Source organism: Bufo gargarizans, chromosome 2 (assembly GCF_014858855.1).
Source record: "Bufo gargarizans isolate SCDJY-AF-19 chromosome 2, ASM1485885v1, whole genome shotgun sequence".
NCBI lineage: Eukaryota > Metazoa > Chordata > Amphibia > Anura > Bufonidae > Bufo > Bufo gargarizans.
In genome coordinates this window covers 557,416,276-557,430,091 of record NC_058081.1, presented here as the reverse complement: position 1 = coordinate 557,430,091, position 13,816 = coordinate 557,416,276, and the positions used below count along the sequence as shown (strand labels likewise).

General features: G+C 41.9%; 1 protein-coding gene across 1 annotated transcript in view; it reads left to right on the top strand.

The window, feature by feature from the left end:
• TRPM4 (transient receptor potential cation channel subfamily M member 4) overlaps positions 1–13,222 on the top strand; it is a 49,603-nt gene extending 36,381 nt beyond the window's left edge. The window contains exons 17-23 of the mRNA XM_044278151.1: positions 1,561–1,735; positions 5,309–5,477; positions 7,125–7,306; positions 7,570–7,702; positions 8,238–8,310; positions 10,268–10,364; positions 12,560–13,222. Of these exons, the coding sequence (XP_044134086.1) occupies positions 1,561–1,735; positions 5,309–5,477; positions 7,125–7,306; positions 7,570–7,702; positions 8,238–8,310; positions 10,268–10,363 (828 nt within the window). The 3' untranslated portion in view covers position 10,364; positions 12,560–13,222. The remainder of the gene's footprint in view (positions 1–1,560; positions 1,736–5,308; positions 5,478–7,124; positions 7,307–7,569; positions 7,703–8,237; positions 8,311–10,267; positions 10,365–12,559) is intronic.
• Positions 13,223–13,816: the final 594 nt, after the last annotated feature.

Here is a 13,816-nt window from a genome sequence, read left to right as displayed (position 1 = left end):
GGCTGCCAGAAGCTATAAATCCTCCACCATGCAAAGGTGTCTGTGGCCCTCAATAATGGCTCTTATCACCGATGATTCCTTAGGAAGTTTGTTTCTATTCCAGGGAGGCAAACTCTTCTCTTACTGGTCAGGGATGCAAGTCTATAGTCCGGCCACAGAAGGAAAACGCTCTTCTGCAACTCACATCTTATTATCACCTCCTAGCGAAGTTGGCTCCACTCACTAATCTGTGTCATGGAGTCTTCACTCTACATTTTCTCCCACTAATCTCATCTGACTTACTCAGATCTGCTCTCTTCTCTGACTACATTTTCTTATCTGACTCACTCTGGTCTCAACTAGGATCTCCCTCTCTAGGCCTATCCTAGGTATATATATAAGACCTAAGCTATAGCCCCATCTAGTGGTGGGATGTATAAATGACACCTAATCTGCCTGGTAACAGGGATTTTGCATATACATTAATAAGAAAATCATACAATACCGCACAATACATTGTTAAGAGCAAAAAGTGCTTTTAAGCAGTGCCCACACACACGTAGTGGGACGCTGCAAAGTTACTTCAGAACACTGAGCGAAAGAGCTGCCTCATCCTCCTCTCTGCTCTGCTTTTCAGGGATTATGATCCTGAATACTACTTATAAGATTTTTAGCTGAATCTCTGTGGGAATGGAGTTCATGAGGAGACATGAAGTACAGAGAGGAGGTGGGGGTGTGGTAATGAGCAGTAGCACTTGTATGAAGTTTTCATTACCACAGTCTGTCCTGTACATCCTCTCTGTACTTCATGCCTCCTCATGACCTCCATTCCTATAGAGATTTAACTGAAGATCAGCTGTATACAGGATCATAATCCCTGACAAGTAGAGAGGAGGATAAGGCAGCTCTTTACCTCAGTGTTGTGAAGTAACTTGTCCTGTGTATGATTAGGACAGGTTTTGTGTGTACTGTTAGGACAGTAGCCAAGTAGCCATTTTATTTCTCCTAATGATTGCTAACCAGAGAAAACAAGCCATTATAACTAATAAAAGGTATTTGGGAATATATTTATAATAATGTAATATTTAAGTATTTTCATTTTTCTAATTCCCGGAGAACCCCTTTAAGCCAAAGAAGGGGTATTCAATATATCACACTGTTAAATAGGACTTGTCACCTCTCCTGAGTCCTGACATGTTTTAGTAAGGCTAATTTCACATTTGCAGCAGTAGTTATCTGTATCCGGCATTGCCAGATGGTCCCGGAATGCCCGCCGGCCCCATTGAATATAATGGGATCTAGTGGAGATCCGGCCCCTACCCGGCAATATGCTGGAATATGGCTGAACATGAACATATACTGCAGCACTGGAGTTACGGAAACAGCAGCCCAGTTCTGTAAGCCTGGCGACCTGTGTTTTGCACTTAGTCTCGGAAACAATGAGATGTGACAACCCCTTTAAAGCTGTGGATGCCAAACTGACATTTTGTTACGTTGTGTATGTATGCTTATTTTTTTTGCAGAATTGTATTTTCTTTACCAAGAACATGAATATAACTTAATCTCTACCATTCTTCACAGATGAAAGACGTCTTCTTCTTTCTGTTTTTTCTTGGCGTCTGGCTGATTGCATATGGCGTTGCCACAGAAGGTCTCCTACATCCCAACGATACACGGCTGGGGTGGATATTCCGACGTGTGTTCTACAGACCTTACCTGCAAATCTTTGGTCAGATTGAGCTAGATAAGATGGATGGTAAGAGACAATTGCGTGACTCCTATAGCTATGCCATTGAGGAACAATGGTTTCTATTAGGGATGAGCGAATTTCATATTTTGAAATTAGTTTTCGCTCCGTGTTGTGGTATTTACTGAATTGTGTTATGGATTCCATTACCACAGACCATAACGCAATTCCATGATGGAATGCATAACAGAATGCCTTTAGAGGCATTCCGTTATTCATTCCGTCATAATAGAAGTCTATGGGCTGCAAAACGGATCCGTCGTGTTTCCGTTATGCAGGCCATAGACTTCTGTTATGATGGAATGAATAACGGAATGACTTTAAAGACATTTCGTTATGCATTTCGTCATGGAATTGCGTTATGGTCCGTGGTAACAGAATCCATAACGCAATTCAGTAAATACCACAACATGAAGCGAAAATTTATTTCAAAATATGAAATTCGCTCATCCTTAGTTTCTATGTGACACTTGGTTGAGAGAACCAAATGTTGGAAAGAAGCAGATGACTTGAAAACATTTGGCCAATAAATAAGCAGATGGAAGAGCAATATTCTTACGTGGTTTTATTGACCTGACATGAAAAGAACGGAGCTCTGAAACGTGCATCAGCTCATTGTGATATCACACAAGCTCTGGCTGCACCTTCATGTTTAGGCTCCTGATTCCAGATACAGGCTCATAACTTGCAGTTGACCTTCGGTGGCATTGACTTTGTCTTTTCACAGCTGTTATAAGAATTTCCTGGCACTTTTTGTTCCAGGGTGTTGAATAAACAGCTGCTCCTTTAACCCTAGAGTGTTCACAATCCTCAGGTCCTTTACGTTACAGCATTTCAGGTGTTGCAGAGTCAGACATTAGGAGACCAGGACTGCATCAAAGTCTTGTTTCTCCACCAGAAAGGCTATCTGATCCTATAGTTTTACTGCACAACCTATTCCAACTGCCAGGCTTAGGAAATTAATTATATAGTTTAATGCCAAGGTTCCCTTAAAAGGGAAATCCATCTTACGGTCTCTACTGATAACATTAAGGTGCTTGCACTCTGTAGTGTACAATCCCCTCTGGTACTAGGTCTAAAATTTCTGTCATGGACTGGATGCCAGAGGCGTAACCTGAAGTGGCTGGGGCCTAAAACAAAATCTGTAACAAGGCCCCCACCAGCTATGTGTCAGTAAGGGCTCATGCACACGACAGTATGGCTTTTTCAGTGTTTTGCGGTCCGTTTTTTTAAGAATTTTTTGTTTCCGTTGTGTTTCCGTTTTTCCTTTCCGTTTTTCCGTATGCCATATACAGTATACAGTAATTACATAGAACAAATTGGGCTGGGCATAACATTTTCAATAGATGGTTCAGCAAAAACGGAACGGATACGGAAGACATACAGATGCATTTTCGTATGTGTTCAGTTTTTGCGGACCCATTGACTTGAATGGAGCCAAGAACCGTGATTTGCGGACTAGAATAGGACATGTTCTATCTTTTCACGGTACGAAAATACTAAAACGGAATGCACACGGAGACACTTAGTTTTTTTTTGCTGAACCATTTAAATGAATGGTTCAGTATATGTACCGCATACTGAACTAAAAAAACGTCCAGTATACTGAACGCAAAATACTGTCGTGTGCATGAGCCCTTATAGTGCTAGTGTCTTCTGGCAGAGATGCCAGGATGGCCAACCGTCTAGAAAGTTCTGGACAGTCCGTAAAAATAGGCCACTTTTTTCCTTTGTCCATAAAAAAAAAAAAAAAAAAGGTGTTCGTGATTTTTTGGGTGGTAATTATCATTATTTTTCAGCTCACAGTAAATGCTAGTAATGAGTTCTCATCAAAATATTGAGCTATAGACATGTATTACTTATGATCTTTATCATTTAATATGGTTTTCCAATTTGTCCATAAAAAATGTGTGTATGTATGTGTGTGTGTGTGTGTGTGTGTGTATATATATATATATATATGTGTGTGTGTGTATATATATATATATATATATATATATTTATAGTAACCCCTGCACTGCCAGTCTATATATGTATAGTAACCCCTGAACTGCTGGTCTATACATCCTTACATCCTGCACTGCCGGTCTATGTACAGTAACCCCTGCACTGCCAGTCTATATAGATATGTAGTAACCCCTGCACTGTCAGTCTATGTAGTCTTGGTATTTTTTCCAGTTTAATTACTAAACATAACAAAATCGAAATTCGAATCGAAAATCGTTCATAGGGTTAAAAAAAATATAGATTTTATTTTTGGGCAAAATCCCCCAGCCCTAGTTTATGGGAATTCACACAGCTCCATAGCCTCCTTATCTTGAGAACTGGTGGGGGTTGCAGGTCATGGGCGCTACTGAAGCCATCTTCTGACATGTCTCTGGGATGTGTCATATTATAAACTTTGATACACCACCTATCAGAAAAAAATGTGTATGCCCTGATCATTAATAAACAACGATCGTATGATTAAAAAGGTATCATTTTATTTTCAATATAGAAAAACTAAAAAACATAAAGAATCCACACAGTACATAAAAAGGGACACTGGAACGGGGTGACAAGGTACCGTATATATCTCTCTCATATATAAATAATATCAACATTGGAGGAAAACAACACCTCTCCACTGGAGCAGAGGACATCTATATCAGATCAAAGTAGACAGAATAAACGTATACTATTGTGAAATGCTGTCCCATAATCCACAAAGTACTTATCTACCAAGGAGAGCCCATGATCCACCATAACATGACTACATAAAGTGCAAGTGCAAGTCCGGCTTTTACGATGCCGGAGACCTACTGGTCTTCCAGTATTGTATAATATATCCTAAAGCCAGCTCAAAAAAAAACCATCCCAGTGTCCCTCACTTACCCAACGCATTTCGCCGAATGGATTTATCAGGGGAAGTGGGGGAGAGTGGTGTATTTATAAATAGGCAGCCACCCCACTCTCCTTCACTTCCCCTGACGAAGGCATTCGGCGAAACGCGTTGGAAGTGAGGGACACTGGGATGGGGGGTTTTTGAGCCGGCTTTAGGATATATTATAGGATACTGGAAGACCAGTAGGTCTCCGGCATCGTAAAAGCCGGACTTGCACTTTATGTAGTCATGTTATGGTGGATGGACTCTCCTTGGTAGATAAGTACTTTGTGGATTATGGGACAGCATTTCACAATAGTATACGTTTATTGTGTCTACTTCAATCTGATATAGATGTCCTCTGCTCCAGTGGAGAGGTGTTGTTTTCCTCCAATGTTGATATGTGATATATATTTTTTATATATGAGCGAGATATACCTTGTCACCCCATTCCAGTGTCCCTTTTTATGTACTGTGTGGATTCTTTATGTTTTTTAGTTTTTCTATATTGAAAATAAAATTATACCTTTTGAATCATACGATCGTTGTTTATTAATGATCAGGGCATACCCATTTTTCTGATAGGTGGTGTATATGTGGCCCCAAAAGGTCGTTTTGTAGGTGATTATATTATAAACTTTACAACATAAATTGCAAGTACTATAGTCATGAAGATGTTAACATCCACATTAAATCATTTTGTCTCCTTTGCTCCTTAGCTGGAAAGCTGACTAATGAAACGTGTTCAGATGATCCTGATGTCATCTTGAGCGGACTAGCTCCCCCATGTGTCAACACATTTGCCAACTGGCTGGTTATTTTCCTACTTGTTGTCTTCTTGCTGGTGGCAAATATCCTCCTGCTGAATCTGCTGATCGCCATGTTCAGGTAATTAATGTCCTATGTCTGCATCCACCCAGAAGCTGTACATTTTTCTTCTGACTTGATTAGGGTCTCATCTTTACCCTTCTCAAGTGTTACAGTACTTGAGTCCCAACACATATGGAGTTAGAAGATGCCTTGTGATCTGCTTCAGCTATACTGTACTTGCTTTGGATCCTGTGTGTTCTATGGATCCTGGAACATCTACAAGAGGGAGTCTTGCTATGGGCATAACATTTTTTTTTTCTTTTTATATATGAGGTGCACAATTCTGGAATAAGTAAACATTATTTTGATGTGCACACAGAGAAATATAAGATCTGTGGGGCCTGTGAGATCTGCCAAGACCCCCGCTGAATGCTAGACCCAATGGACTGCAGTGCACTGTGAAGCTCCATGCCCCATGCCTCTCATTGGTTCTCTTGGCTTTATTATGGAGAGACATTAGCACACTGTACACGTCTGTCTGATTGTCTCTCTTGAGTGAAGCCAAGAGAGGTTGGGGGAGCCAAAGGGACATGGAATTCCTCAAATATGATCTTTTTCTAATATAGTTTTCTTGGAGAAATCGTGCATTTATACTAGAATACTTGCCTTGAAATCTCCCTTAGCAGCGCTCTCTTAAATGAGTGTTGCTAAGTCACATCCGTCTTCCTAATACAGTACAGTGCTGTACTGACTAGGAAGACATGCTGGGCTAGAAGCTTCTGGGTGTCCTCACTGCTCCCTCACATAGTGGACAGCAGATTAATATCGTTACATTAAAATATATAATTATACTCCTAGGTCTTTCTCACCGGTCAGCGTGGCCAGCGCTGTCTGTGAGTTCTTCTGCTGTATTCCCGGCACGTTGAGTAATTAACCAGCTGCCAGGAGATAAATGTCAGCGAGCAGTAAGCGCTCACTATTGTCAATGAAGAGAGGAAGGGGGAAGCTCTTCTACTGTATAGGACAATTATATACTATATACTAATCTACTGTCCACTATGTGAGGGAGCAGTGTGGCCAGAAACCAGCAACTTCCACCCGAACGCGTCTTCCTAGTCAGTTCAGTACTGTAGTGCATTAGGAAGACAGATGTGACTTAGCAACACTCATTTAATAATGGACATTTATGGACAACTTTTCTAGTATAAGTATACAAAATCTCTATAAACTATATTAGAAAAATATTCCCTATCTCCGTCCCTACGAATTAGCAAACAAAAAGGCACAAATATGACAGTTACATTTTAATAGAATACAGTATTACTTGCTAAGTTGCTATGTAGTAAAGTGTGATCCTAAGAAATTCACTATTGTCACTAATAATCCAGCCCACAAATTCCACACATGTTCATATTCTATATATATTTTAGTATGGCGTCTCCATGAGGCACTGCACTCTTTCCTTAAAGCAATGCTTCTAGAGGTCAATAACTAAATAATACAGTAATGTATTTGTCAAAGTATGCCAAATCCTACCACCAATCGAATGCCTATGGACAGCTACTGTGGGATAAGAATAGGATAGGTTAGAGACAATTGCTCTAGCTCTCAATGATATGGTCACACACAATAGATATATATGTAGGTATGTACGTACAGCTGCATTGCTGAATTTCTTTGTATGATATTCTGGTGAACTCTTTGCTCTGCTTCTTATCTCATTAGCTACACGTTCTCCAAAGTGCAAGGTAACAGTGATATATATTGGAAATTCCAGCGATACAACCTGATAGTTGAATATCACAATCGTCCAGCCCTTGCCCCACCATTCATCATTATCAGCCACGTTCACACGTTTATCAAACGCAAGATCCGCAAGGTCGAGTCTCAGAAGATAAGACATTTCAGTAAGTATTCCTACAAACCACAATAGAGACATCTTTTCTTCAAATTAAATATTACTCAAAAGTGGCATATGTGAGCATAAAAATATGAAAATGTGATATGAAACTTGAACTGCTTGTCAAAGAGGTCCTTCGGACTCAACGGAAGTACAACTTACCGTAGATGTTAGTGGGCTCTATTATGTCATAACTTGGGCCCATGGTTGGAGCTTCTGGTGGGGGTTGTCCGCTTGTTAATAGCTGACAATTATACTTTTCGTTTCTAGTGTTGCAGCTGAAGGAGCCTCTAGACAGCAGGATGCTCACATGGGAAGCTGTACAAAAGGAAAATTACTTGGTGAATATAGCCAAACACAAGAGGGACAGTGACACAGAACGTCTGAGACGCACATCCCAAAAGTAAGTTATCAGTATCCTCATATAATCTAAAGGCTAGAATTAAATTTAAAGGAACAGTCCAGTAAAAAATTATACAGTGCACAAACTGTATGCCAGTCTTTACCACAATGCAGCATCAGTTGGGTACGACTCGGTCTGCTGTTGTTTTAAAGAGGTTATGCCATCTGGACATACATGGCATTTCCACGAGATATGCCATAAATGTCCATTAAGGTCTCACCCTTGGGACCCACTCCTATCCCATGTCATGTTGTCTTGAATAGAAAGGTTGACACTCATGTGCAGCTCTCTCCATTCACTTCTATAAGAATTACAAAATAGCCGCGGGCACGTTCTTGGCTATTATCAGAACTTCCTTAGAAGTGAATGGTGAGATGGGCCCTGTTCTTGAGGTAGTCTGACTACTTTTGCTGACACACTTGTTTCAGAGACAGTAGTAAAAGGACCTTATAAATATGGTGTTTGGTGTTTTTTCAATGTAAGCCTGCCCTACTCTGTTGGGTGCCTATTAGTCACACATTTTTTATTTCTGTAGGGTTGATATAGCATTGAAGCAGCTCAATGAGATCAAGGAACATGACCGAAGATTGAAAGCACTGGAAATGGAGGTACCTGTGGTTATATATTTGGGGGCAGAATAGAAATACCAGTAAATACACATAAGAATATATGACCAGATACGACAGCAGAGGCCCCAGGCTCTGTTCACCTGCCTCTGTCCTAGGGGCATGGATTTGCCTTCCACTTGACTAGAGTAGCTCTGTCCCTCCATGTAGGCTGCGGCCTGCTTGTTGGCTTGACCACTCTCTGTCGGTCTGTAGGCCACGTCCGCGTCTCTGGCTCTTAAAGGTCCAGCATGTGCACCCTAGTCTTCCCCAGCCAATGCTTGGCAACCTGGGGGTTCTTAACTCACCTTCCCTTGTGGAAAATGGTCTGAGAAATAGCTTCCTAGTTGCTGTATTACATTTGTTTGCCTGTTTAATAACTTCTGCTCATTTCCTGGATATTGACCCTCCACTGCATGATATGACCTGTCTGATCTTCACATTGACCTTTTGCCGCTTAGCCTGACCTCAGGCTGTTGAAAGGATTTTATGTACTCTGCCTCTACTGACCTTGTCTTGTCCCTGACTTTGGTTGCTTGACCCCCTTGGTGCCCTGCTCTTGTGTCTCTTGACCCCCGTCTGTTAGCTGGAGTTAGTGGCCTGGTGGTTCCCCTGCAGAAACGTCCAGATACCTGTATAGGGGTTAAAGTGGTATTCCCATCTTAGACAATGGGGGCATATCGCTAGGATATGCCCCCATTGTCTGATAAGTGCGGGTCCCACCGATGGGACCCGCACCTATATTGAGAACAGAGCGAGGAGCGCTGTGGCTGGAGGACCCCAGCTTTCCCGGGGTCCGTCCACCACCAATAGCTAATCCCAGCCTCTCCCATAGAAGTGAATGGGAGTGTGCCACGCATGCGCGGCCCATGCTCCCATTTATTTCTATGGTGAAGACAGCAATTTTCGGCCGCCCCATAGAAATAAATGGAGAGCGGGTGCGCATGTGCAGTGTGCTCTCCTTCACTTTAGGGGCTCCGTTCTCGATATAGGTGCGGGTCCCAGCGGTGGGACCAGCACCTATAAGACAATGGGGGCATATGCATTGTCTGAGATGAGAAAACCCCTTTAAAAGGTAAAAACCAGGGGAATGCCAGGATAACTTCTTTAGGTGTAGCCCAAAGTCAAATTTGTTTGCTTGGGACAGTGGTTTCACATCCACTGCATAACATCAAAGTGTATTACCCATGTTTCATATTGTTTGCCTTCTTCAGCCAGGGTAATTGTAAGAAGTCTGGTCTATTATCTTGAATGGACACAGAGCAATCCCCACCCTCCAGATCCGTGGTATGCCGGGCTAGATTCCTGTTCAAAGCAGGAGCGCACGGTGTCACAGTATATGAGTGTATTACTGTAGTGCAGCGGCGGTATGAAGCGCACGGCGTCATAGCAACCAATGACGCCGTGCGCTCCTACTCTGAACAGGAATCCAGCCCGGCATACCACGGACCACTCTCGGCCGCGGAACACGGCCGTGTGCATTCGGCCTAAATCTGGAAATCCACAGTGAGCATAGACCCTAAGAGGTTGTTATATGTGATGCACCATGTAACTTTGGGGTGGGGGCTTTAACAGCTACATCCACGGATTGTCCTTAATGTAGGTTCCCTTTAATAAAACTTCATGTGAGCCTCCTGCCTTTTTCCTTGTGTGAATCATAGTATCTGGAAGGTGACCTGAGGCTGAGGGTAGAATGAAGCTTGGCACAGATCAGTAAATGTTAAAGTATGCCGGCCCTCTCCAATTACTCCACACAAAAGTGCTGTAACTTTCCAGCCAGACTCCAGGGTTCATTCAAGGAAACCATTGAGATGATAAGGAGAAATGAAGGCATCAGCAGTTTATTTTACATTAATTCTATCAGTGCAAATTTCCATTGGGTCCATTAGAGAAGCGATAGGTCATAAATCTGTCTCTAATATGAATAAGTGGGTTAACGAGAGAGAATTCTATATTTCAGGTGGAATACTGTAGTAAGGCACTTTCCTGGATAGTGGAGGCCCTGCAAGATAGTGGCACAGTGAAAACTGACAAACCACCTCCTGTGCATAAGTAAGGTAAGTGGCAAACAAGGGCATGGAGCCCAATCATTATTAATCTCTAAGTCTCTAGAAGCAGGGTGGAGAAGAGGGAAGCAAACTTCAGACCTTTACAGGACCATGATGGGGCACTATTTTGATCTTTGTCTGTCATTGTCATTTCCTTCTATGTATGTAATTTTTAGATAAATTAAAGGGGTTGTCCGGGATCAGAGCTGATGTCGTCACTGGCACTAATGGGGGGCTTTACCGCTAAAGCCCACCCATTAGTGCTCCAATGCTTATCTCAGAGGGGCTGCCTGGGTGAAGAAGGAGAGTTTCTGAAAAATATTGCACATCCTGGTTGTTATAAAACTACAAATTATCATATATTCTATAGAAATAAACCTTCCACACACACAGATCTAATGACTTATTTGTCTTGTGTGTGTACAGTATATCATACTTGTTCCTTATAGACACCGCCTGTAGCTCTTGTCTGTTATTTTTAGGCATGGGAGAGAGAATGTAATATACATAATAATAATACATTATACTGCAGAATCGTTTCTATAGTTCAGTGAAAAGCTTAACTTTACTGTACATTTGTAATATAATGTATAACAAGAGCTAGCCAGATTTAGGAAGTAGGTCCTGTGGCTGAAAGTATACATATGTACTATAGACAATTTTCATATATATTTTTTGGGATAACTTAGTAATACTTGTGACTATATTAAACGTTGCAATATATCTTATTAAAGCATCTTAGTAAAAAAAAAAATTGTATTCTTTAGATGCATATAAAATAAGGAATGAAGCTGTTTTCTAGCGATTTCCATTGTTTCCAGAGCACCTGTGCAGACTATGTATCTCCATGGTGACACGCAACAAACTCAGTGTAGTCTAAGGGTCCATTCACACGTCCGCAAAATGAGTTTGTATCCGTTCCGCAATTTAGCGGAACAGATGCGGACACATTCATTTTCAATGGGCCCGGAATGTGCTGCCCGCATTTGCGGATCTGCACTTCCGTTCCGGAAAAAAATAGAACATGTCCGATTCTTGCCTGCAATTGCGGACAAGAAAAGGCGGAACGCATATTGCCGGTGTCCGTACGGACGCGTGAATGGACCCTAAGGCCTCTTTCACACGGGCGTGTCCGGATTAGGTCTGGATGCAAACCCGCGCGAGTAGGTACGCAATTGCAGTCAGTTTTGACTGCGATTGCATTCCATTGTTCAGTTTTTATCGCGCGGGTGCAATGCGTTTTGCACACACGTGATAAAAAACCGACTGTGGTACCCAGACGCGAACTTCTTCACAGAAGTTCAGGTTTGGGTTCAAGGTTGTGTAGATTGTATTATTTTCCCTTATAACATGGTTATAAGGGAAAATAATAGCATTCTGAATACAGAAAGCATAGTACAATAAAAAAAAAAAATATATATATTTTAACTCACCTTAATCCACTTGTTCGCGCAGCCGGCATCTCTTCTGTCTTCATCTGTGAGGAAAAGGACCTTTGATGACGTCACTGCACTCATCACATGGTCATTCACATGATCCATCACCATGGTGATGGATCATGTGATGAGCGTAGTGACGTCACCACAGGTCCTTTACCCAGGTCCTGAAGAAAGAAGACAAAAGAGATGCCTGCTGCGCGAACAAGTGGATTAAGGTGAGTTTAAATATTATTATTTTTTAACCCCTTCCACCCCTTTTTTACTATGCATTCTGTATTCAGAATGCTATTATTTCCCCTTGTTATAAGAGAAAATAATAATGATCGGGTCTCCATCCCGATAGTCACCTAGCAACCGTGCGTGAAAATCGCACTGCATCCGCACTTGCTTGCGGATGCTTGCGATTTTCACGCAACCCCATTCATTTCTATGGGGCCTGCGTTACGTGAAAAATGCACAAAGAGGAGCATGCGGCGATTTTCACGCAACGCACAAGTGATGCATGAAAATCATAGAAATGAATGGGTCCGGATTCAGTGCGGGTGCAATGCGTTCACCCCACGCATTGCACCCGCGCGGAAATCTCGCCCGTGTGAAAGGGGCCTTAGGGTGCAAGAAAATTCTGCCTCAAGTGAAGGATACCTAATTCTGTAGTGTTAAGGAGCATGCAGCGGCAGTCTTTCTCCACGTGTGCCATAAATTATTCCAGTCTAAATTTATAAAGAAATTAGGTAATTTTTTTAATGTATTTTCTTGATATTGCAGGTGGAAGAGCGCTTTATTCTATGGAAGACTCCATATTGTTTACTGAGCGTACAATGGACAACACCACTATCTGCTTTGGGTCCTACACTTTACAATGAGTTCTGCACAGCCACAAAGGAATGAACTTTCTAAAAGTCCTGTTATTTATCTGTGATCATGGCCATACTCTTGGACCTCATTTCCCTCATTCCAGGCTCACAAGCTATGTACGCCTACACTTGAGTACAAAGTGTAAATATGATGAAGAAATCTGTAATGAGTGCGGTCTGATTTGATTTTAATAAGTTCATCCATTGCTTTTAAAGGTTGGATAAAATAATATATTATTATGCTCATATGGTGCCCTGCCTTCGTCTGAGATTGCAAGTTCAATGGTATAACTGCTGCCAAGCTGCTTTCCCCCATCTCTGTTGTCAGTCATTTAGGACAGACCGGTTGCTACAGAAACAATGTCTAAATGCAGTTATCTGCAAGAGCCTCCCTAGCAACCAAGTCTGTCCCAAATGGCCTAGTCCTTGAGCTAAAGGAAAAAACTGACCCTAAACTGAGATCAGAGAAGTGCCAAGGATGCCTGACATCTGCATCCGTTGCTCCGTTCCGAGGACCCGCAAAAAAAAAAAAAACATGTCCTATTCTTGTCCGCGCTTTTTGGGCAAGAATAGGCATTATATTGACGGCCGCAAATTGTGGAAGGCACATGGGCAGCTTCCGTTTTTTTGCGGATCTGCGGTTTGCGGACCGCAAAAAACGGCACGGTCGTGTGCATGAGTCCTTAGCTATTTCTAGCTAATGCATTAGTAATCAGAATTTTGTGAAAATACATATTAGGCTAGTTTCTCATACAGTTTAACATCTATATCACAGCAGAACCCCCCACAATAAGCTTGAGCTTAAGGCAGAACTGACACTAAACTGAGATCAGAGAAGTGCCAAGGAAGCCTGACAGCTTAACATCTATATCACACCATGGTTTACTGAACTGAACTTAGATTACCAACAGGAATCCTCCCAACCACATTTCTGGCAATATTCCAAAGGGTCCCATGGTGATCTTTGAATCAGATGTTGTGGTCATATAATACGTTAAAATGGCTGTATCTTGGTTGGATTATCTCTTAAGAGTTTTGTTTTGTGATATCATGAATGTAAGGCTACTTTCACACCAGCGTTCGGTGCGGATCTGTTTTGTATCTGCACAGACGGATCCGCACCAATAATGCAAACGCTTGTATCTGTTCAGAACTGATCTGTTTGCAA